The sequence below is a fragment of the Brienomyrus brachyistius genome, unplaced genomic scaffold (assembly GCF_023856365.1).
Source record: "Brienomyrus brachyistius isolate T26 unplaced genomic scaffold, BBRACH_0.4 scaffold32, whole genome shotgun sequence".
In the NCBI taxonomy this organism is placed as follows: domain Eukaryota; kingdom Metazoa; phylum Chordata; class Actinopteri; order Osteoglossiformes; family Mormyridae; genus Brienomyrus; species Brienomyrus brachyistius.
This window is the reverse complement of record NW_026042307.1, coordinates 3,986,582-4,010,056: the sequence shown is the minus strand read 5'-3', so window position 1 is coordinate 4,010,056 and position 23,475 is coordinate 3,986,582. Positions and strand designations below refer to the sequence as shown.

Genomic DNA, 23,475 nt, shown 5'->3' with positions numbered 1-23,475 from the left:
AAACAATAAGGTCCAGTCGCCAACTAATCATGTAAAATACGTCATAAACTCATGGTTGTTAAACCCAGAATAAAAATGAAGACGTATAACTAGGAAAGTCAACTTGCACATTTCAATTTTGGTTCGATATAATCACGTTGTCCTTAACCCTCCAGTGCAGGAGGGGACGGTAATGCGCATCGAATGTTTCCGAACCTGTGTGTGATACAACCGAGGAAGAGCCGATGACTTCGGGGGAGGAGGGGCAGGCGACTCGGAAGAAAAAGCAGCAGAACCCAATGCAGCCTGTAGCCCATTCAAAGGCCTACTGTTGGACCTCTGCTTATTTTGCAATACGTCTTTAGTACGGACTGAAAAATGTCCGATTTCGATGAGTTTGAGAAGCAGTTAAGCGAAAATCGGCAAGGTAAGTTTGGCTTTGAAGATCGGTGTATGCTCCCTGTTTTAGGGTAATAAAGTGGCCGGCGTGTCCTAGCGCCGAGGATGGTGCGGAGGGCACTTCTGCTGGTTCCGAAAAGAAAAGCGCGGCTGGGAAATCGGTGCCTTTTATCCGAGTGCTCGCCGATTCTGAAACCTGCCCGATTCTTCTTCTCCCAGCTGCCGCAGGATCCCCGAAAACTGACCGCTTTGGTAAATCAGTGACATTCTTTGCTTGGCATTGTTATAGAGATCGCTAGGCCTGCATCCATCAGTGCCCGGCGTACATAACATGGACATTTCAATGAAACGTTATTGGGGTGCACTCGATGTGAAAGCCTGCGGTTTTATTTATTTAATTATTTACCATTATACACTTGGATCATAAATTGCGACCCGCGTATTTTCATTCGCAGTAACACACTATGCATGGATGTTTGTTGCAAGCGTTATATTTTCAAGATCACGTTTAAAGTTTTATGCAAATAAAAACGACCGCGACCACTTGATTTAAAGTCCGCACTTAATAACAGTGTTAGTTACTTGGTTTTTAAATACTACGACGAGTTTTCTATATAATGATATGATTTTGTCTCTTTCCGATGCACAATAGCCTTTCCCTTGGGTCCGAAATGCTGGCCCTGTCATCCGTACAGAATAAGTCTTTCTCACACGATCGCCGTTTCTTCATGATGTATAGACTCTAAAAATCAGCCGCGTTCCCTGGAATCATAACAACTGCTTTTAGGTCGTTATTGCAAAGTCTTGCACCTGTATCTACCTTTACAGCGGATAGCAGTAACTAACAATGATGTACAGTTATATAACAATACACATATAACTTCATTAAAGTGCAGAGAATCCAGTAAACTGAATAAACTTAAGCCATACTAACGCAACTGAAATATGCAACATGCGTTACAACGGAGTCGAAAGTAGGATTGATTTATGTACCTATCAAATGGCAATCTTGTCATATCAGCTCCTTATCACTAAATCACTAAAATGTCCTTCGAAACGACCTGATTCGGCTAGACGAGCACTAAGTGCCGCCGTGTTTGATAAACTAGCAGTTCCAGTCATTCATATCTGCGCTCTGACTATGCCTGCGATTGCGGTAATTGGTTATTACCGATTTACGTAAGATGCATTGGCCGCTCCGTGTCTGTACTTTTGCAGCGGTGCATTACCGTAACGCTGTTATAACTGATGCATGAAGCTGATTCCTCGAGCAGCACCTGCGTTTAAATGCTTCACTGAAAACTGCACCTTCAGGGATTTATTTAAGCTTCTATATGAAGGACCTGCTGGGATAGAAAGGTGATATTTTATTGCTAGTTTAATAAAGTGCTGTCTGTCAGATTGAAACGATATTAATTACCCATCCATCGTCCAACCAGTTATCTTAGTCAGGCTCCCCTGGAGCCTATTCCAGGCAAATTCCCCATACAGAGAGCAGAGGCAAAATTCAGGCCTCCAGACTCGGAGGCGTGAGGCAACTGTACTCACCACTGTGCTCCTATATCATTAATTAGTCTGGTTATGTTTTTATTGTTTCACAACAGACTGACATTCAAGGGGATGTCCTTGTGCCCTTGAAATTATTAGCCATTGAGAGATGGGTGTGTTTGTTTCAGGAGGGTGTGATTGAATATGTGAATTGAATGGAGGTGCTTCATTCTGGTGAGGAAACTGGGGAGTTAGACCCCGTACCACATCTTGGTCTCCGTAAGTGACTTTTAAGGCATAGCGCTGGGTCAGTCAGCATCCAGCACCCCAGGGAAGTTGGTAATATGATTACTCTGTGACTCATGGGCTTCAAACCCACAACCATCCGGACACACATTCATAATCCCTCTGAGTTACACATCTTGGATTTATCGAAATGGATGGTAGGGGGGCAGTCATGTCGCTCCGCCCACCGTCTCACTGGTACCACGGTGTCGTCCCCCAGAGCGGGAGAAGGAGCGACACAAGAAGCGTAGCCGCAGCCGGTCTCTGAGCCGTGGCGAGAAGCACCGCCGCTGGAGCAAGGACTCCAGGGGGCGGAGTCACGAGAAGCGCAGCAGCAGCCGCGACCGCAAGGGTCGTGACCGACGGAGCAGCTCACGCGAGCACAAGAAGCACAGGTACCCCCCCTCACGGTCCCGGTTACAGGCACTGAAGCTGATATCTAGCTTGGTTTGAGGCCTCTTAACAAGTTTCTTTCACAATCAACCAATTGGTTTCTTCATGGTGGGAAGGGGGACTGTACCCATATTAAATTTTAACTGGCGTTTATAAGTAGCCCCCGCCATAGCGATGGGACCTCAAAGCCAGCCTAAAAAGTGGCGCATGGTCACACCCTCATGACCTTAAACTGCCTGCGATCCAAAGTTAAATGTAAACATTCTGCCATCTGTTTGTTTTTGCCAGATTCTGAGTGTTTACACTGTATTGTTTGGGGAAAACAACCTTCTGTTTTGTGTTTGGGCAGCTACTCTTCTCGGAGAAGCCGTAAGAAAAGGACATACAAGTACTGGGATGTTCCCCCTCCGGGATTCGAGCACATCACCCCCATGCAGTACAAGGCAATGCAAGGTATGGATGCGACGCTTCCATGTGTGCTAGTTCAGTATTGCAAGGTTATGGTATATTGGTTGCAATGAAAGCATTTATTCTGGAGTGCCCTCCTCCCCCCCTGCTGGTCAAAGAGGGAATAACACTTGGGATGATTTCAGACAGTGTGAAGAGAGCTTAAACCTAGGGGTTAGAAGCAAATGAAGGCGACGATCCGGATGTTCTGGCCGTCCCTGGTTGGGGTCTTGAAGCCCTTTCTCCTCCCCACAGCTGCAGGGCAGATCCCCACGATAGCTTTACTGGCAACATCCACCACCAGCGGCGTGGCAGTGACGCCCACCCAGGTGCCGATGGTCGGCAGCCAGATGACCCGGCAGGCCAGGCGGCTTTATGTCGGCAACATCCCCTTCGGCCTGACGGAGGTGAGTCCAGGCAAAGTCCCGCGTTGCCTTCTGTCATGCATCCTGGTGTCATGTGTAGCTCAGTGAGTTAGGACACTGAGCCGGTCACAAGAAGGTTGTTGGTTCAAATCCCTTGGGCAGCAGAGTGATTTCACCATTGGGCCCCCGAGCGCAGCCCTTAAGCACTATTTGCTCTAGGAACTGTCTGGTCCTGCTTCTTCAATGAAATGTATGTTGCTTTGGATGAAAGTGTCCGCAAAATAAATAGATAAATGTACTAGACTTGTCAGTCATTTTTTTTCTCGTTTGCCTGTTTTGATGTCTTCAGACGTCTGCCTGTCTTCATTCAGTGTGTCTGCCTGTCTTTTTAGGAGGCCATGGCGGATTTCTTCAATACCCAGATGCGATTGGCTGGCTTATGTCAAGGTCCCACCAATCCCGTCCTCGCTGTTCAGATAAACCAGGACAAGAACTTTGCCTTCCTTGAAGTAAGAGTCTTTCCTGCCTAATGGCTGCTGTGTCCAGGCGGAGACCGCAGCCTTCCCTGATTAACGACGTTCTTCGTTCTGCCCTAGTTTCGGTCCGTGGATGAGACCACGCAGGCAATGGCCTTCGACGGCATCATTTTCCAGGGTCAGTCGTTAAAAATCAGGCGGCCCCACGACTATCGCCCCCCTGCCTGGCATCTCAGAGCAGCCCGCCTTCCACGTACCAGGTCCGTTTTGCTTGTCGCCGTCATAACCTTAATCTTTATTTACCTTTGAAGAGCCGATCGGCAAGGCCAGTTTTTTGTACTCGTTACGGACTGACTGTCCTTCGCAAGCTGCGGATGTCTTGTCATATAAAGAGGGAGACTTTCACTTTTATTTACTTAATGTTGTAAATATTTAGCAGACAGTTTTATCCAAAGTGAAGAATGTTTTTTTTTTTTTTTTTTTTTTTTTTGAGAAATCAGGGTCAGCCTGTCCCTAGAGCAAACTCGCCGGCCCAGTGGTGTGATCACCAGTGATGTGAACCAGTGATCTTCTGATGATAACGCTGGCATCCTAACCAGCTGAGCCACACACACACACACACAGCTCAGTCACTCACTTCTTACTGTTAACATAGGCTGTGTGGCTCTGTGATGTTTGCCCATGAAAAGAAGGTTGCTGGTTCAAATACCAGGGTTGGCAGAGTGATTTCACCACTGGGCCCTTGAGCAAGGACCCTAACCCCCAAATTGTTCTAGGGTTGCTGGCTCCTATTCTAGTCAAAAATTCTGGACACACCTACTGAAAATGACTTGTTTTTCAGCAAGATAATGACCCAAAGCCCACCTTGAAGGTTATGCAAGTAGCTTATTACCTTGTGAACTAGGAAAGAGATGGTCCCCACAGCCCCCCAACCTAAACTCTATAGAGCTGGTTTGGGATCAGTTGGATGAGAGTAAGAGTAAGGTAGCCAGCTTGCGCGCAGAACTTGTGGAAACTCGAGGACTGTTGGAGAAACGGTCCAGGTGGGTACATATGTTAGCTGGTTGAGTCCGCAATGCTGTCATCGAAGCCAATGGCTCCTATTTTGAAGAGACAAAAATTTTGTCTTTGCAGTACTTCATATGCATAACTTCCATGCCCAAAGGCCTTTTACTATAAGGTGAATAACAGCTAAAATAGAGACAAATGCATTAAGAGCAGGTGTGTCCATACTTTTGACTGGTGCTGCATGTGTCAGCATCTCCCATGGAGAGCAAGATGGGAGAGACAAAAAACAGTCGTCAAACTGCCCCAGTATTTAGGTATTTTTTTGCTGGAGTTACATTTATCTGATATTATATAGAAGATAACGACGTCATACTGATTTGAAGTTGGCTTATTTCACTCGCGCCGTTTGCTCGTGGTCATTATCCGGCATGTTGACGGTTTGCTGTGATCGGCCGGCTTTGGGCGCCGTGCCGCTCTGTCTGCAGGGGTCGTCTCCACCGTGGTTCCAGACTCGCCACACAAGCTCTTTGTCGGAGGCCTGCCCAACTATCTCAGTGACGATCAGGTACCCCGCCCTCAGTCTCTGTCGCCGGGGAGCCGACCCACAACCCTCCTGTGTTTCTGTCCCACTGCTGCACGTGGAACTCAAGCAGGCATGCACACACACGCACGCACGCACGCACGCACGCGCACGCACATACATACATACATAAAATAAACACTCGTCTCTGTGTAACTGATTAGTAGGAAAAGAAAGCCTGTCAAAGTTACCTCACCGCTTAAAATTCATTACAAGATACTGGGGGGTCAAATGTCAGCATCATGTTTAAAGCTAGCTGCTGAAAATAGCCGCACATTTGAGTTTTTTTTTTTTTTTTTTTAAAGATATTCATGGGATTTATTAAACATTTATTAGACATGTAGGTAATGAGTTGACAGTTACATTACGCTCATTGTTTATCCAGCTGTAAATTATGAAGATATTGAGACCCCGCTAATGTAAAAGGTACGTTTCCCAAAACCTCATGTTATCGACTTGCATAGTTGGAACCATTCAGTTGTAAGTTGCTAATGTTGTTAGCAAATAACCTTATTAGCAACAAAGGCTTTGGGAAACGTGCCTTACAGCTGGCGGCTTGCCAAACCAGTCACGTAGCCAGTCCCTGTGCTGCCTGTTGCTGGGTACCCTGGAATATTTGTATATCGGGTTAATTGCTGAGTGTTAGTCGGATGAATCAGCCGCGTCGTTTTGCTGCATGAAAATTTAAAATCGAGTCATCTGCGCGTCACCTAACTGACGAATACCTCCACATTGCCGTACACCTGTGTTTGCCCAATCCCAGTCCTCGGGGAACCGCCGACTGTCCACATTTTCGCTCCCTCCTAGCTCCCAGCCAATCAGGAACACCGAATACCTGGTACAGGTGCGCTGAGAGGAAGCAAAAACGTGGACTGACCGGGGGGGTACCCCCGAGGACTGGGCTGGGAAACACTACCATAGACTGTGCTTGAAATGTGGGGGAGATCGACCAAGTCCCCAAACGCTTCAGTATTCGCAGACGTGCCGTGTCTCACGTCCATGTCCGCACACTGAGAACGATGACTTCACATCCCGTTAACAGCGATGGGGAGCTGCGGAAGAATCGTTCCCTACATTGCTGTGTCGCTCGAAAGGCAGAAAATACTTCGGACCTTTTTCCCGGTGAACGATTATCAGCTTCACTGGAGTTTTCACATCGTGCCCCATGCCCTATTCTGTTATGACGTCAGTGATGGATAATATTACCATAACAACATGCACAGATGAGGTCGTCTTACTCTGAAAGTGTTGAAAGGGTCACATTTTAGACATTTTCTACTTCTCATTAGCATCTTTTATGATTTTTTTTTTTCTTCCTATATCGCCACCCCACTGAAATCGGCCCATTATAGACATAATCCATACAGGCATTTAATAGTTTACCTATTTATTTTGCAAAAGTTAATCGCAAAACGTTTTGCGTCCACCCCTGCATTGTAACATTTTGAGCTCCGGTGTCCCACTCACTTTAGCCTAAACTGTTAAAAATGGCAAGACTCAGCCCACAAGATAGTGATCGCGGTTTCAGTGAAAGGTAAGTGAGAAGTGCAGTCAGTTTGTTTTTCTTTGATTTTTTTCCTCCTTTTCGGATTGTCATCGTAATCTTTCTTATCCAGTGTGAGTCACATGTAATCCAAGTCAAGAGGAAGGCTGTACCAAAGCAGCACTGGGGGGAGAGAGTTTGAATCCAGCAGAACTGTTAATGTATTTCATGTCAAAGCCAGTAAATGTGCCATAGACAGGTGAAATGGAAACCGCTGCTTGTATCCTGGTGTTTACATTTTTTTTGCAGTCCCTGCTACCGCTTTGATACTTACAGCTCTTTCATTTTTGTTCCCCACTTTGTCCCCAGCTAGGGGCCTGTAAGATCGTTAAGTCTTCGCTCATAATTTGTTCAGTAGTACTGACCTACTGCTGCCATGCCAACATGTAACACAAGGCAAGTAAGACATTCCGTCCCTTGCACGGATATCCTCCCTGTCGACGGCCTGCCCCTGTGGGGGGGCTCTGTCCTGGAGTGCTCTTAAGCATATGGGGTCCTTTTTTTGGGGGTTGAAGGCTGGGGAGAGACTTATTATGCTGATCACAGGGTATAAATTTGATTTTTTTTTTTTTTTTGCCCCTAAGAGAAGGTAGGAGGTAGCGCCCTCTTGTGGCTGCCAGTGTCCCAGGTGACTCCTTTCTGAAGTCAGTGGTTAATGCGGCTTTACAGTAGATTCCTGTAGAATAAGTGAGGAATGATGTTAGCAGAGCTATTTCGTCCTGTTTGGCTTCAAGCCGTGGCCCCTTTAGCAGGACCCTGTGGCGGCTCTTAGCTTTACCTGTGAGTTTATCTCCTGTAGGCTTTGTCCCTCTAATTAACTGCACCAATGTGGTTCTTGGTTTTAAGAACAGGAAGTCAGTGATTCGGCTGGGTTTGTGTTCTGCCGAGTCGCCCCCCCCCCTCCACATTGTATACATGGAACACTTAACATATAATTAGCTGTTTTTATTTAGTTTTTTTTTTATATACCATCTAGCTTAATTATTGTGGCCCTTAAAATCAGATGCAACTCGGTCCATATTTCAAAATTCGTAGTTGGAATTATCAGAGAACTTGATTAGGAATTCAGTTGTGTTGTATATGCTGTAGGATGGGGGGGGGGGAATCTGTGTTATCATTCATTGACAAGAATCAAAATAGTTACTTTTGTACGCTCCCAGTAAGTAAGTCATGCAGAAAGGGCACAGGGGGCTTTGAGCTCTAGTGTTGCACCGTAATGTCGAGCCACTTGTCATAAAGCCATTTTCCTGATGTCTTCACTGTTTCCTCATGTCGTTTTGCAAAGTTTAACATGCTGCTTCTCCCACAGTTAAGATTAGCATTTCTAGCGAGGCGCCGTGCCTGGACTGTCGGGCTAATCGCCCCCCCGCGTCTCCTCCTCTTGCCCAGGTGAAGGAACTCTTGACGTCGTTCGGACCTCTTAAGGCCTTCAACCTTGTGAAGGACAGTGCCACGTCACTGTCTAAGGGTTACGCTTTCTGTGAATACGTGGACATCAGTGCCACTGACCAGGTGCGCGAGGTGGGGCAGCAGCTGGAAGGTCTGGGGTGACTCGGGGCTTCCGGATGGAATTGCTGACGCTTGTGTGGGATGCATCCCGCAGGCCGTGGCTGGACTCAATGGCATGCAGCTCGGAGACAAGAAGCTCATCGTCCAGCGGGCAAGCGTGGGGGCTAAGAATGCCAACGCTGTGAGTATTTGCCCTCGGCTGCCGCCTTTCTGATGTCCTAAACCCAACTTGGTTCCTGGGTGCCTCCCAGGAAGCTTAATGCCCCTATTTCTTGGGTTTATTTGGGTCCATGTAAATTTCTCGCTGTTACTCGAGACGATTGGACGATCAGGGGGTATCTGACACTCTTGTCGCCCCCCGGGACAGACGGCCATCATCGAGACGCCGGTGACGCTGCAGGTTCCAGGGCTGCAGCGGCTGCAGAGCTCCGGCATGCCCACGGAGGTGCTGTGCCTCCTCAACATGGTCATGCCCGAGGAGCTGGTGGACGACGAGGACTACGAGGAGATCCTGGAGGACATCCGGGAAGAGTGTTGCAAGTACGGCAACGTGTGCTCCATCGAGATTCCGCGGCCCGTCGATGGCGTGGAGGTGCCTGGCTGTGGCAAGGTGGGACCCGTACTCTCCTGTACCAGTGGCAAAAAGAAGACCTCTGTAGGCACTAAACACAGGCTCATGGGAGCATTTCTTGCACAAAAGTGTTTTGAAAACGGAATAATTTTTTGTGTAAGAAAAACAATCTGATTGGTTCAGATAGACAGACAATCTGATTGGTTCAGATAGACAGACAATCTGATTGGTTCAGATAGACAGACAATCTGATCGGTTCAGATAGACAGACAATCTGATCGGTTCAGATAGACAGACAATCTGATCGGTTCAGATAGACAGACAATCTGATCGGTTCAGATAGACAGACAATCTGATCGGTTCAGATAGACAGACAATCTGATCGGTTCAGATAGACAGACAATCATTTTTCATTCTGCCCTCAACATTTTCTTTGTGTAAGAAAGAAAATTTTGTACAATCATTGATTACTCGCAAATGTTAATAGTCATCCGCTGTTTATCTTGAATATGTAAAAGCAGTGCGCGTATATTTCCTCGTTAGTATAGTGGTGAGTATCCCCGCCTGTCACGCGGGGGCCGGTCGCGTATAGCCATAACACAGTGGCAGCCAATGAAATTGAAGGATTTTTTTTGCGAAGCGAAGAGACCCTCCCCGGCGCTGCAAAATCTCCGTTAATGATTTTTTTTCTGATACATTTCAAGTTAGATTGAAATGCTAATCATTTTGAGGCATGTTTTCAAAAAAGCATGAACAAATTTCTCCATTTCTTGTAATCACATTCATCCATTATTCTTCGTTTTCTTGATATTGATGTATTTAATAAACAGCTTAAAACTATGGTTACAATTTTATTTATTTATTTATTTATGTCGCTGTGGTAATTAAACAGACATAGACAGTTATGAATAAAATGTATTGTTTATTGAGTCTATTTACACAGAAAGAGACAAGTACTCAGGTTCTCATACTCAGGGGTATGATAAGATATACATCCATCCATCCATCCATTTTCCAAACCGCTTATTCTACTGGGTCACGGGGGTCCGGAGCCTATCCCGGAAGCAATGGGCACGAGGCAGGGAACAACCCAGGATGGGGGGCCAGCCCATCGCAGGGCACACTCACACACCATTCACTCTCACATGCACACCTATGGGCAATTTAGCAACTCCAATTAGCCTCAGCATGTTTTTGGACTGTGGGGGGAAACCGGAGTACCCCCCACGACGACATGGGGAGAACATGCAAACTCCACACACATGTGACACAGGCGGCGACTCAAACCTGGGTCCCAGAGGTGTGAGGCAACAGTGCTAACCACTGCACCACCATGCCACCCCCAAGATATACATTACCGCTCAAAAGTTTGGGATCACATGCAAATTTCTTTGTTTTCCAAAGAAAAACACATTTTCATGCAATTCACAAAATTTTATCCACATCTACATATAGAGGCCTATTATCAGCAACTGGCAGTCCTCTGCATCAATCTCCTGGTATGTCTGACTGCTTATTCTTTAAATATTGCTAACACATTTTGGAGGTTTGGTTTGGGTCATTATCCTTTTGTAGGATAAAACTGACCCCAATCAAGTCTTGTCACAGGGTATATAATTGAACGGTAGTGTATGTCAAATATTAAATAGATGAAATGATTAATTTTCTTAAACAGCAGTGTTAATGCATGCATTTTGTAGCATGTTAACAAATGACTCATTGAATCCTGAATCAAAACAAAAAGCATAATTAAAAATAGCATTGTTATGACAATACTAACAGTGATGCTGCAGCATTTTAACAACTGTCAGATAGTTAGACATACAGTACCAGTCAGTAATTTGGACACACCACTCTGCCTACAAAGGGACTGGGTCATATTACCTGGATACTTGAGCTAAACCCAGTAGAAATGTTTTTCAAGGAGTCTGACCAGAGAGTTAAAGAAAATCGGCTGAGTGCTCAGCATATATGAGACGGCTCCTTCAGGAGAGCTGGAAAAGCATTCCAGGAGGCCACCTCATTAAACTAGTATAAAGTAGAAAGCAGGATCAGTCAGTCCCTGGAGCAGCTGGGGTTAAGGGCCTTGCTCAAGGGCCCAATGGTGGGATCACTCGGCCAGCCCTGGGATTTGAACCGGCAACCTTCTGAGTTCCAACAGAATTGTCCCCCCCAACAAATTATTTTTTTTAAATAACTTTTCTGAGTAGTGCATAATTCCATGTGTATTACTTTATAGTTATGATGTCTTTATAAATATTATAAAATGTAAAGAATAGTACAAAGAAACAATTCTATAGGTAGGTGTGCCCAAAACTCCTGACTGACGCCGTAACACTTTCTTAGACTCACCACACTGGTTGAGGTGGTGATGAGACAAGAGAGATTTAGCCAGTGGATAGGGAATGATTAATAGGACAGATCTGAAAGGGTCACGATGGGGAATTTAGCCATTGGGGTAACTGCCCCACACTTTGAGAGATGCTCAGGGATAATTTATGACCTTAGAGAATCAGGAACAAACAAGGAACATATTAACCATATGTTAAAATGCTGCAAGTGTATATTCAAACAATACTGAACTATAAAGAATATAAAACAATCTTTACTTTTTTTGTTTTAAAAAAAAACTATGCTTGCCACTTCTTTAAGAAAACCTACCTAACAGCGGCAATTTTTACAATCTGATTGTAACCCACCTGTTGCCATGCATTATTTGTCAGTGAAAAATGAGCCCAGACACAAAATAGCTGTTCTTAATAAAGTGGACAGAGTGTATATGGAAAACATTTACAATTTTTACAAATAACGCTGCTCTTGAAGTAGCAGGTAGTGTGTTACTTTTTTCTCTCCGCTGACCAACGCTGCTTTTCAGCCTCATAAAAAGGAGATTTTTGAAACTCCCTCCAGGTCATCTCTGGCTGCATAGTCTTGAACAATGGAACAAACAGAACACAGGCATCAAAACGGGCCTGAACGTGGCCAAAACAAGATGAATAATAAAGAACTTGGATGAAAAATTCTGATCATGACATCCAGAATTATCCTCCATAATTGAAGGGAAAGAACCTTTAGCATCATGGACTCCAACAACTTGCAAACCTGAAAGCAAAGTGAAAAAACCACAAATGAACCACAAATAATATTGATTCCTTAATTTATACTGAATCCTGAAGAGTGACTGTTTGTGTGTGTGCATGCATATGAGATTCTCACTCATCGGGCCTTCGGTTTTGGAAGGGGACCAACAAAGCATCATCCTCTCCAATTCCTCATCTTCCTCTATTTCTATAAAACAAAATAGATATGAATAAAAGACATAATCAATGCACAGAACCACATATATGAAACTGTCAGCCAACCTGGAGGATTAGTAGAAGTGTCTGGAAGTGCTGGTCTTGAGGGAGCAGAAGCCTCCAGTGTCATCTGAAGATTGCTGTGCTTCAGCCTCAGGTACTGCTGTAGTCGGTACATTTTGCTGCCTGGTACGCATTGTTGTTTGAGGATAACAGCCTCATACCCATCATCCCTACTGTCCCAAATATCCTTCCAGGTCTTACCAGCACGGACTCCAAACCCAACCAAATTCTCATCCTCACTTTTGACAGGTGGTAGTTGACAGGCGTAAAGAAACACAGAAGGGCATGGAATTATAAACAAGAATTCTGTGATCTGACACCTTTGCCATTTGGTAGCAAAGTAAGTGTAATAGCTTCTAACTGACTTGCTTTAACCTAAAACAAGGTTTGTTTGAACAACTTTAGTAGGTTTAATACTTAACGATTATGTGAGGAATTCTTTAATATCTAAGTTAACGGCAATGCCAGCAAACAATATGCATAAAAAAGTTGTAGTTAAATATCAATGACTTACAGGAAAGTTACCGTCACAGTACCTTGCATATAGGAACGTGCAGAATTAGTATATGTATAATACACTATATATATAAGGTTAGTTTATAAACGGTAATCCAGTTTATTCTGTCTCATCTGCCTAGACTCATTCTACTTGACCAGTGTATGCTCGTTTTACTGCAAATTACTCGTTTTCCATAAATGGACACTGTCTAGCTTAATAAATGTACTGCTTTACCGGGCCACTAATAAAAGATACTTTTGGATTCCTCACGATGAGTGGAATTCTTATAAACGGTACCCGCCTTAATTTCCAAAGTCAAACATGTTTTTATTTAAATTGTGCATTAAAAATTGAATACTAATTATTAAATATTTCAAAAGCAATGCTACCTATGGAGCGAGTGAATAACTACTTCAGCATTACACAGAGAGCTTCGCGAGGGGCTCCGTAAAACGTACAGCATCCAGTTCGATTTTGGAATGTGAAATACATCGGAATATTTAAGAAAATATAAGATTGCTGTTCAGTTTACCTTGGAAAGTCGTCCTTTCCGTTCGACCGGGCGGTTTTTCTTTTAGGTGAATCACCAAATTTACTGAAATACTACTCACTCTCTGCTGCTCTTTTCCAAAATCCAATTGTGTCGACTGTCGGTAGTGATAAGGGTAAAACGTCATTGGAGGCGTCGAAACAGCAACAAAACATCAACCAGCGGCCGAAAGAATATTACATCCGTACTGTTAAGCACTACCATTGAAAATGAATGGGAAAAGTTAAGGGAAGTTAAGCTAAACTATTCTCGCCGCCCGCGCGGGAGGCCCGGGTTCGATTCCCGGACAACGCAAAGCGGCTCTTTTAATAACTGTACACTCAGCGCTGAACTCCAGCTAATTCAGTCTTATCTCAAGACAGGTACTCCACATTTCCGCTCAACCCCTGGCAAGCGGAGCCCTGAGGCTGGCTCATTACAGTTCCCCTAGCTAAAAACTACACAGAGGCATCTCAGCTTCACACTTCTGACCGCCTTCTTGCCCATCCTTGCATCTGTGCACTTTCTCACACATTCCACTGTCTGACATATTGTCTTTGTTGAGCAACAGTCTCGTGTTAGCTTGAGAAGAGCCTCTCACCTGACTCGTGTACCGTACTATGGCTTAAAATCGGACACTTCTCATAGCTTGCTGCTGCTCCAGGTTGACATTCACTGCATGTGGCTCAGGTGGGGAAATGGGCTCCAAAGAAAGAGGCAGAAAACGGCAAGAGTGGAGCTCACGGTTGTGCCGGAATAGCTCAGTTGGGAGAGCGTTAGACTGAAGATCTAAAGGTCCCTGGTTCAATCCCGGGTTCTGGCAGCACGTGACGTGAGTCTTGGAGCTCGTCTCCGCCTTGGGCTGCGATGTACCAGCTGGTTCCATGGTGTAATGGTTAGCACTCTGGGCTCTGAATCCAGCGATCCGAGTTCAAATCTCGGTGGGACCTGTCATGGGCTCAGTTTTGCGCCCCAAGGCGCACTCTTGCCCAAAAACGTTTCTTTTCCACTTTTTGCATGTGGTGTAGCCGACCTTTTTTGCCGCTTGGCCGGTTAGCTCAGCTGGTTAGAGCGTGGTGCTAATAATGCCAAGGTCATGGGTTCGATCCCCATACGGGCCACGCTTTCTCTTTCTCCCGGTGGTCGGAGTGCTTGGAGATCAGAGGTAGGGAAAATGAAAGTGTCCAACGTGATGATAAGAACACAGTCGTGCCAGATTCACCTGCGTCGTGGTGAGAAAAAGAAATGGAGGATACACGCATTTCTCTTAGCTGACAATTCTGCAGCAAGTGGACTGGCAAAGTGTACGTCTACATACACAATTTGCTCAAAGAGCGTAGTAGTTCTTGAAGAAAAATCCAACCCGCACTGTAAAACCATGCTGCCTTCTGGTGTTGTTTACAAGTTTCTGATGGAACGAGCTTTTTTGGAAGCATTTATTGGAAAAGTCGACGGAGTTGTCAAGCATCCCGAAGCAGCACTTCCACTAGAAGGTCCCAGAGTTCTTGTGCTTCAAGCACTTCAATTTATAAATACTCCGTTGATCTTAACAGTTGTGTGAAATGAGCTGTCATCACTCCGTTTTTGCTTTAGCAATTTTTCCGGTCTTTCGGCGGAAAGCCGGTATCGTGTGTTTGCATGGGTGGTTCAGTGGTAGAATTCTCGCCTGCCACACGGGAGGCCCGGGTTCGATTCCCGGCCAATGCAAAGTGGCTCTTTTAATAACTGTACACTCAGCGCTGAACTCCAGCTAATTCAGTCTTATCTCAAGACAGGTACTCCACATTTCCGCTCAACCCCTGGCAAGCGGAGCCCTGAGGCTGGCTCATTACAGTTCCCCTAGCTAAAAACTACACAGAGGCATCTCAGCTTCACACTTCTGACCGCCTTCTTGCCCATCCTTGCATCTGTGCACTTTCTCACACATTCCACTGTCTGACATATTGTCTTTGTTGAGCAACAGTCTCATGTTAGCTTGAGAAGAGCCTCTCACCTGACTCGTGTACCGTACTATGGCTTAAAATCGGACACTTCTCATAGCTTGCTGCTGCTCCAGGTTGACATTCACTGCATGTGGCTCAGGTGGGGAGATGGGCTCCAAAGAAAGAGGCAGAAAACGGCAAGAGTGGAGCTCACGGTTGTGCCGGAATAGCTCAGTTGGGAGAGCGTTAGACTGAAGATCTAAAGGTCCCTGGTTCAATCCCGGGTTCTGGCAGCACGGGACGTGAGTCTTGGAGCTCGTCTCCGCCTTGGGCTGCGATGTACCAGCTGGTTCCATGGTGTAATGGTTAGCACTCTGGGCTCTGAATCCAGCGATCCGAGTTCAAATCTCGGTGGGACCTGTCATGGGCTCAGTTTTGCGCCCCAAGGCGCACTCTTGCCCAAAAACGTTTCTTTTGCACTTTTTGCATGTGGTGTAGCCGACCTTTTCTGCCGCTTGGTCGGTTAGCTCAGCTGGTTAGAGCTTGGTGCTAATAACGCCAAGGTCATGGGTTCGATCCCCATACGGGCCACGCTTTCTCTTTCTCCCGGTGGTCGGAGTGCTTGGAGATCAGAGGTAAGGAAAATGAAAGTGTCCGACGTGATTATAAGAACACAGTTGTGCCAGATTCACCTGCGTCGTGGTGAGAAAAAGAAATGGAGGATACACGCATTTCTCTTAGCTGACAATTCTGCAGCAAGTGGACTGGCAAAGTGTACGTCTACATACACAATTTGCTCAAAGAGCGTAGTAGTTCTTGAAGAAAAATCCAACCCGCACTGTAAAACCATGCTGCCTTCTGGTGTTGTTTACAAGTTTCTGATGGAACGAGCTTTTTTGGAGGCATTTATTGGAAAAGTCGACGGAGTTGTCAAGCATCCCGAAGCAGCACTTCCACTAGAAGGTCCCAGAGTTCTTGTGCTTCAAGCACTTCAATTTATAAATACTCCGTTGATCTTAACAGTTGTGTGAAATGAGCTGTCATCACTCCGTTTTTGCTTTAGCAATTTTTCCGGTCTTTCGGCGGAAAGCCGGTATCGTGTGTTTGCATGGGTGGTTCAGTGGTAGAATTCTCGCCTGCCACACGGGAGGCCCGGGTTCGATTCCCGGCCAATGCAAAGTGGCTCTTTTAATAACTGTACACTCAGCGCTGAACTCCAGCTAATTCAGTCTTATCTCAAGACAGGTACTCCACATTTCCGCTCAACCCCTGGCAAGCGGAGCCCTGAGGCTGGCTCATTACAGTTCCCCTAGCTAAAAACTACACAGAGGCATCTCAGCTTCACACTTCTGACCGCCTTCTTGCCCATCCTTGCATCTGTGCACTTTCTCACACATTCCACTGTCTGACATATTGTCTTTGTTGAGCAACAGTCTCATGTTAGCTTGAGAAGAGCCTCTCACCTGACTCGTGTACCGTACTATGGCTTAAAATCGGACACTTCTCATAGCTTGCTGCTGCTCCAGGTTGACATTCACTGCATGTGGCTCAGGTGGGGAGATGGGCTCCAAAGAAAGAGGCAGAAAACGGCAAGAGTGGAGCTCACGGTTGTGCCGGAATAGCTCAGTTGGGAGAGCGTTAGACTGAAGATCTAAAGGTCCCTGGTTCAATCCCGGGTTCTGGCAGCACGGGACGTGAGTCTTGGAGCTCGTCTCCGCCTTGGGCTGCGATGTACCAGCTGGTTCCATGGTGTAATGGTTAGCACTCTGGGCTCTGAATCCAGCGATCCGAGTTCAAATCTCGGTGGGACCTGTCATGGGCTCAGTTTTGCGCCCCAAGGCGCACTCTTGCCCAAAAACGTTTCTTTTGCACTTTTTGCATGTGGTGTAGCCGACCTTTTCTGCCGCTTGGTCGGTTAGCTCAGCTGGTTAGAGCTTGGTGCTAATAACGCCAAGGTCATGGGTTCGATCCCCATACGGGCCACGCTTTCTCTTTCTCCCGGTGGTCGGAGTGCTTGGAGATCAGAGGTAAGGAAAATGAAAGTGTCCGACGTGATTATAAGAACACAGTTGTGCCAGATTCACCTGCGTCGTGGTGAGAAAAAGAAATGGAGGATACACGCATTTCTCTTAGCTGACAATTCTGCAGCAAGTGGACTGGCAAAGTGTACGTCTACATACACAATTTGCTCAAAGAGCGTAGTAGTTCTTGAAGAAAAATCCAACCCGCACTGTAAAACCATGCTGCCTTCTGGTGTTGTTTACAAGTTTCTGATGGAACGAGCTTTTTTGGAGGCATTTATTGGAAAAGTCGACGGAGTTGTCAAGCATCCCGAAGCAGCACTTCCACTAGAAGGTCCCAGAGTTCTTGTGCTTCAAGCACTTCAATTTATAAATACTCCGTTGATCTTAACAGTTGTGTGAAATGAGCTGTCATCACTCCGTTTTTGCTTTAGCAATTTTTCCGGTCTTTCGGCGGAAAGCCGGTATCGTGTGTTTGCATGGGTGGTTCAGTGGTAGAATTCTCGCCTGCCACACGGGAGGCCCGGGTTCGATTCCCGGCCAATGCAAAGTGGCTCTTTTAATAACTGTACACTCAGCGCTGAACTCCAGCTAATTCAGTCTTATCTCAAGACAGGTACTCCACATTTCCGCTCAACCCCTGGCAAGCGGAGCCCTGAGGCTGGCTCATTACAGTTCCCCTAGCTAAAAACTACACAGAGGCATCTCAGCTTCACACTTCTGACCGCCTTCTTGCCCATCCTTGCATCTGTGCACTTTCTCACACATTCCACTGTCTGACATATTGTCTTTGTTGAGCAACAGTCTCGTGTTAGCTTGAGAAGAGCCTCTCACCTGACTCGTGTACCGTACTATGGCTTAAAATCGGACACTTCTCATAGCTTGCTGCTGCTCCAGGTTGACATTCACTACATGTGGCTCAGGTGGGGAGATGGGCTCCAAAGAAAGAGGCAGAAAACGGCAAGAGTGGAGCTCACGGTTGTGCCGGAATAGCTCAGTTGGGAGAGCGTTAGACTGAAGATATAAAGGTCCCTGGTTCAATCCCGGGTTCTGGCAGCACGTGACGTGAGTCTTGGAGCTCGTCTCCACCTTGGGCTGCGATGTACCCGCTGGTTCCATGGTGTAATGGTTAGCACTCTGGGCTCTGAATCCAGCGATCCGAGTTCAAATCTCGGTGGGACCTGTCATGGGCTCAGTTTTGCGCCCCAAGGCGCACTCTTGCCCAAAAACGTTTCTTTTGCACTTTTTGCATGTGGTGTAGCCGACCTTTTTTGCCGCTTGGTCGGTTAGCTCAGCTGGTTAGAGCGTGGTGCTAATAACGCCAAGGTCATGGGTTCGATCCCCATACGGGCCACGCTTTCTCTTTCTCCCGGTGGTCGGAGTGCTTGGAGATCAGAGGTAAGGAAAATGAAAGTGTCCGACGTGATTATAAGAACACAGTCATGCCAGATTCACCTGCGTCGTGGTGAGAAAAAGAAATGGAGGATACACGCATTTCTCTTAGCTGACAATTCTGCAGCAAGTGGACTGGCAAAGTGTATGTCTACATACACAATTTGCTCAAAGAGCGTAGTAGTTCTTGAACAAAAATCCAACCCGCACTGTAAAACCATGCTGCCTTCTGGTGTTGTTTACAAGTTTCTGATGGAACGAGCTTTTTTGGAGGCATTTATTGGAAAAGTCGACGGAGTTGTCAAGCATCCCGAAGCAGCACTTCCACTAGAAGGTCCCAGAGTTCTTGTGCTTCAAGCACTTCAATTTATAAATACTCCGTTGATCTTAACAGTTGTGTGAAATGAGCTGTCATCACTCCGTTTTTGCTTTAGCAATTTTTCCGGTCTTTCCGCGGAAAGCCGGTCTTGTGTGTTTGCATGGGTGGTTCAGTGGTAGAATTCTCGCCTGCCACACGGGAGGCCCGGGTTCGATTCCCGGCCAATGCAAAGTGGCTCTTTTAATAACTGTACACTCAGCGCTGAACTCCAGCTAATTCAGTCTTATCTCAAGACAGGTACTCCACATTTCCGCTCAACCCCTGGCAAGCGGAGCCCTGAGGCTGGCTCATTACAGTTCCCCTAGCTAAAAACTACACAGAGGCATCTCAGCTTCACACTTCTGACAGCCTTCTTGCCCATCCTTGCATCTGTGCACTTTCTCACACATTCCACTGTCTGACATATTGTCTTTGTTGAGCAACAGTCTCGTGTTAGCTTGAGAAGAGCCTCTCACCTGACTCGTGTACCGTACTATGGCTTAAAATCGGACACTTCTCATAGCTTGCTGCTGCTCCAGGTTGACATTCACTACATGTGGCTCAGGTGGGGAGATGGGCTCCAAAGAAAGAGGCAGAAAACAGCAAGAGTGGAGCTCACGGTTGTGCCGGAATAGCTCAGTTGGGAGAGCGTTAGACTGAAGATATAAAGGTCCCTGGTTCAATCCCGGGTTCAGGCAGCACGTGACGTGAGTCTTGGAGCTCGTCTCCTCCTTGGGCTGCGATGTACCCGCTGGTTCCATGGTGTAATGGTTAGCACTCTGGGCTCTGAATCCAGCGATCCGAGTTCAAATCTCGGTGGGACCTGTCATGGGCTCAGTTTTGCGCCCCAAGGCGCACTCTTGCCCAAAAACGTTTCTTTTGCACTTTTTGCATGTGGTGTAGCCAGCCTTTTCTGCCGCTTGGTCGGTTAGCTCAGCTGGTTAGAGCGTGGTGCTAATAACGCCAAGGTCATGGGTTCGATCCCCATACGGGCCACGCTTTCTCTTTCTCCCGGTGGTCGGAGTGCTTGGAGATCAGAGGTAAGGAAAATGAAAGTGTCCGACGTGATTATAAGAACACAGTCATGCCAGATTCACCTGCGTCGTGGTGAGAAAAAGAAGATAGATAGATAGATAGATAGATAGAACTTTATTAATCCCTCGGGAAGGTTCCTCTGGGAAATTCTAGTTTCCAGCAGCAGTACACCAGCATATTACAAGTTACAAATACAATAAAAATACAATATAAGAGAAATTTAAAATACACATACTAAAGTAAGAGCCAAATAGATATTGCGGTATTGCACATGAGATTGCACAGTTATGTGGTCCATTGCACAGTCCGAGTGTTTGATTGTCTGGTGCAATTTATTGTTCCTGTTTCTCCCCGTCCTACTCTGACCTCCTGTTTCCCCTCCTCCTCCTCTCCCTCAGTGAGGAGTTGAACAGTTTGATGGCGTGTGGGACAAAGGAGTTTTTAAGTCTGCTGGTTCTCGACTTGGGGAGAAGCATCCTGTCACTGAACAGGCTCCTCTGTTTGTTTATGACAGTGTGCAGAGGGTGCCTAACATTGTCCATAATGGACAGCAGTTTGTTGAGACTTCTCTTCTCAGCCACTGTCAACAGAGAGTCCAGCTTCATGCCGACTACCGAGCCGGCCTTCCTGACTAGTTTTTCCAGCCTGGATAAGTCCCTCTTTGCTGTGCTGCTCCCCCAGCACACAACAGCATAAAAGAGGACACTGGCAACCACAGACTGGTAGAACATCCACAGGAGCTTCCTGCAGATGTTGAAGGACCGCAGCCTCCTCAGGAAGTACAGTCTGGTTTGACCCTTTCTGTACAGGTGCTGTGTGTTAATTGTCCAGTCCAGTTTGTTATCCACCCACAGTCCTAGGTACTTGTATGAGTTGACCACCTCCACTTCCTCTTCCCTGATCAGAACTGGTCGTGGACTTGGTCTGGACCTCCCAAAGTCAATGACCAACTCCTTAGTTTTTGAGGTGTTAAGCTGCAGGTGGTTTGTGTGGCACCAGGCTACAAAGTTCATCACCAGACCTCTGTACTCCTCTTCTTGGTCGTCCCTGATACACCCCATGATGGCTGTGTCATCTGCAAACTTCTGGATGTGACATAGTTCCGAGTTATAGCAGAAGTCTGAGGTGTACAGGGTGAAGAGCAGAGGGGATAGCACAGTTCCCTGTGGTGCTCCTGTGCTACTCACTACAGTGTCAGAGGTGACGTCCTTCAGCCTGACGTACTGATGTCTATCCGTGAGATAGTTGTGGATCCAGGCAGCTAGGCAGGGATCTACCTGCATTCTGGACATTTTTTCATGGAGCAGACAGGGCCGAATTGTATTAAAGGCACTAGAGAAATCCAGGAACAGGATTCTGACAGTGCCTTTTTCCTTGTCCAGGTGTGAATGGGCTCGGTGTAGGAGGTACAGTACGGCATCCTCCACACCGACATCTGTCTGGTAGGCAAACTGTAGGGGGTCCTGAGCATGTTGTACCTGGGGTCTAAGAAGGTTGAGAAAGAGCCGCTCCAGAGTCTTCATCAGATGTGACGTGAGTGCCACCGGTCGGTAGTCATTCAGCTCACTGGGCCTGTTCTTTTTTGGAACTGGGACAATGCAGGATGTCTTCCAGAGCGCAGGCACTCTCCCCAGTCGTAGACTGAGGTTGAAGACACGTTGTAGCGGCTCCCCGAGTTCAGCAGCACAGGTTTTTAGTAGCCTGGGGCACACCTTATCTGGGCCTGCTGCCTTCCTGGGGCGAAGCTTCCTCAGTTGTCCCCTGACCTGGTCTGCTGTGACGCTGTGAAGTGGCTGGGAGGAGGAGGGGGTGGGGGTGGAATCACCTTGGTGTTGGAGGTGTTGGAGGAGGGGGTTTGAGGGAGGAAGAGGAGGAGGGGGTGGGGTTGCTGTGGGCTGGTCAAACCTGTTGAAGAAGTTGTTGAGTTCGTTTGCCTTCTCCACAGTCCCCCCCGCTGTGCCGTTCTTGGTGTTGTAACCTGTGATGGTTTTCACACCCTTCCAGACGTCCCTCATATTGTTCTCCCCCAGCTTCTGCTCTACCTTCCTCCTATATGTGTCCTTTGCCTCCCTTACACATTGTTTCACCTCCCTCTGTGCTGTTTTCATCTCCTCCTTGTCTCTGTTCCTGAAGGCTTTCTTCTTTTTGTTGAGGACAGCTTTGACTTCCTGTGTCACCCACGGTTTGTTATTAGGGTAACACCGTACCGTCTTAGCAGGGGCGACCACGTCTACACAGAAATTGAGGTAATCTGTTAGACAGTGTGTTACCCCCTCTATGTCCTCACCATGTGTGCTCAGTAACACATCCCAGTCCGTGGTGTCGTAGCAGTCTCTCAGGGCATCCTCCATTTCAGGGGTCCATCTCCTGATGGAGCGTGTGGTGACAGGCTGCCTTTGAACCAGGGGTGTATATTGGGGTTTAAGGTAGACCAGGTTGTGGTCTGACTTCCCTAATGGGGGGAGGGGGGTGGCTCTGTATGCATCCCTCATATTAGCATACAGAAGGTCAATTGTCCTGTTGTTCCGTGTGGGGCAATCCACGAACTGGTAAAAAGACGCCAGTGTATAGTCCAAAGTGACGTGATTAAAATCTCCAGTTATTATAATGAAGGCCTCAGGGTGCTGTGTCTGCAGTCTTGCTGTAACTATGTGTATTTTCTCACAGGCAGTGGCCGCGTCTGCCCTCGGAGGAATGTAAACACACACACAGATCACGTGACTGAGCTCCCGAGGCAAATAATATGGCCGCATGCTAACGACTAGCAGCTCCAGGTCTGGGCAGCATGAAGACGCTTTAACGGAGACATGCCCTGGATTACACCATCTGTTGTTAATGTAGACAATCAGTCCCCCTCCTCGCGCTTTTCCCGCAGGCTTCTGCGTCTCTGTCGGCTCTCACAGACGCAAAACCGCGCAGGTCCACGTTAGCCTCTGGCGTTAGCTCGGTTAGCCACGTCTCCGTGAAGATGAATAAGCTGGACTCCCGGTACAACCGCTGATTGTTCAGTGCATGCAGCTCATCCATCTTATTTTGCAGCGAGTTTACGTTGCCCGTAATCACTGAAGGGATAGATGGTTTAAAACGCCTCCGGTGCTCCGCTGTCCTCGCCTTAAGCTTCGCTCCGGCCCTGCAGCCTCGGTATCTCCTCTTCAGCTCCGGCGGAATGTGGTGTCGTATGTCGGTCCGTGCTGTTGTTTTCAGCGCCAGCAGCTCTTCTCTCGAATAAACGAAAGAACTCGCTAATGTTGTGGTTCTAAAAAGTGCTGTATCCATGGGATACGTAAATACGCACCATGTCTCCGTGGAGAGATAGA

At 47.0% G+C, this 23,475-nt stretch overlaps 2 protein-coding genes, 1 long non-coding RNA gene and 3 other non-coding genes across 6 annotated transcripts; 5 read left to right on the top strand and 1 right to left on the bottom strand.

Moving 5' to 3' along the window:
- The first annotated feature begins 264 nt into the window (after nt 1–264).
- LOC125721179 (splicing factor U2AF 65 kDa subunit-like) lies at nt 265–8,475 on the top strand. Its single transcript, XM_048997232.1, has 8 exons — nt 265–406; nt 2,372–2,546; nt 2,894–2,997; nt 3,247–3,398; nt 3,749–3,865; nt 3,953–4,092; nt 5,326–5,405; nt 8,353–8,475. Exons 1-7 carry the CDS (start codon nt 358–360, stop codon nt 5,396–5,398), a joined length of 810 nt encoding a protein of 269 aa, XP_048853189.1. The 5' UTR covers nt 265–357; the 3' UTR covers nt 5,399–5,405; nt 8,353–8,475.
- LOC125721191 (splicing factor U2AF 65 kDa subunit-like) lies at nt 7,981–9,883 on the top strand. Its single transcript, XM_048997254.1, has 3 exons — nt 7,981–8,475; nt 8,567–8,653; nt 8,840–9,883. The coding sequence occupies exons 2-3, from the start codon at nt 8,588–8,590 to the stop codon at nt 9,215–9,217; spliced, it is 444 nt and encodes a 147-aa protein (XP_048853211.1). The 5' UTR covers nt 7,981–8,475; nt 8,567–8,587; the 3' UTR covers nt 9,218–9,883.
- Nucleotides 9,884–12,089: 2,206 nt separating this feature from the next.
- On the bottom strand, nt 12,090–12,485 carry LOC125721215 (uncharacterized). The gene is made up of 3 exons (XR_007385729.1): nt 12,406–12,485; nt 12,260–12,331; nt 12,090–12,145 (listed from the first exon to the last, which is right to left on the bottom strand). It is a non-coding gene; the product is annotated as an uncharacterized LOC125721215 (long non-coding RNA).
- A 1,695-nt stretch (nt 12,486–14,180) lies between these two features.
- Nucleotides 14,181–14,253, top strand: trnaf-gaa (transfer RNA phenylalanine (anticodon GAA)). Its single transcript has one exon. It is a non-coding gene; the product is annotated as a tRNA-Phe (tRNA).
- Nucleotides 14,254–15,572: 1,319 nt separating this feature from the next.
- On the top strand, nt 15,573–15,645 carry trnaf-gaa (transfer RNA phenylalanine (anticodon GAA)). The gene has a single exon. It is a non-coding gene; the product is annotated as a tRNA-Phe (tRNA).
- A 1,319-nt stretch (nt 15,646–16,964) lies between these two features.
- trnaf-gaa (transfer RNA phenylalanine (anticodon GAA)) lies at nt 16,965–17,037 on the top strand. The gene has a single exon. It is a non-coding gene; the product is annotated as a tRNA-Phe (tRNA).
- The last annotated feature ends 6,438 nt before the right edge of the window (nt 17,038–23,475 follow it).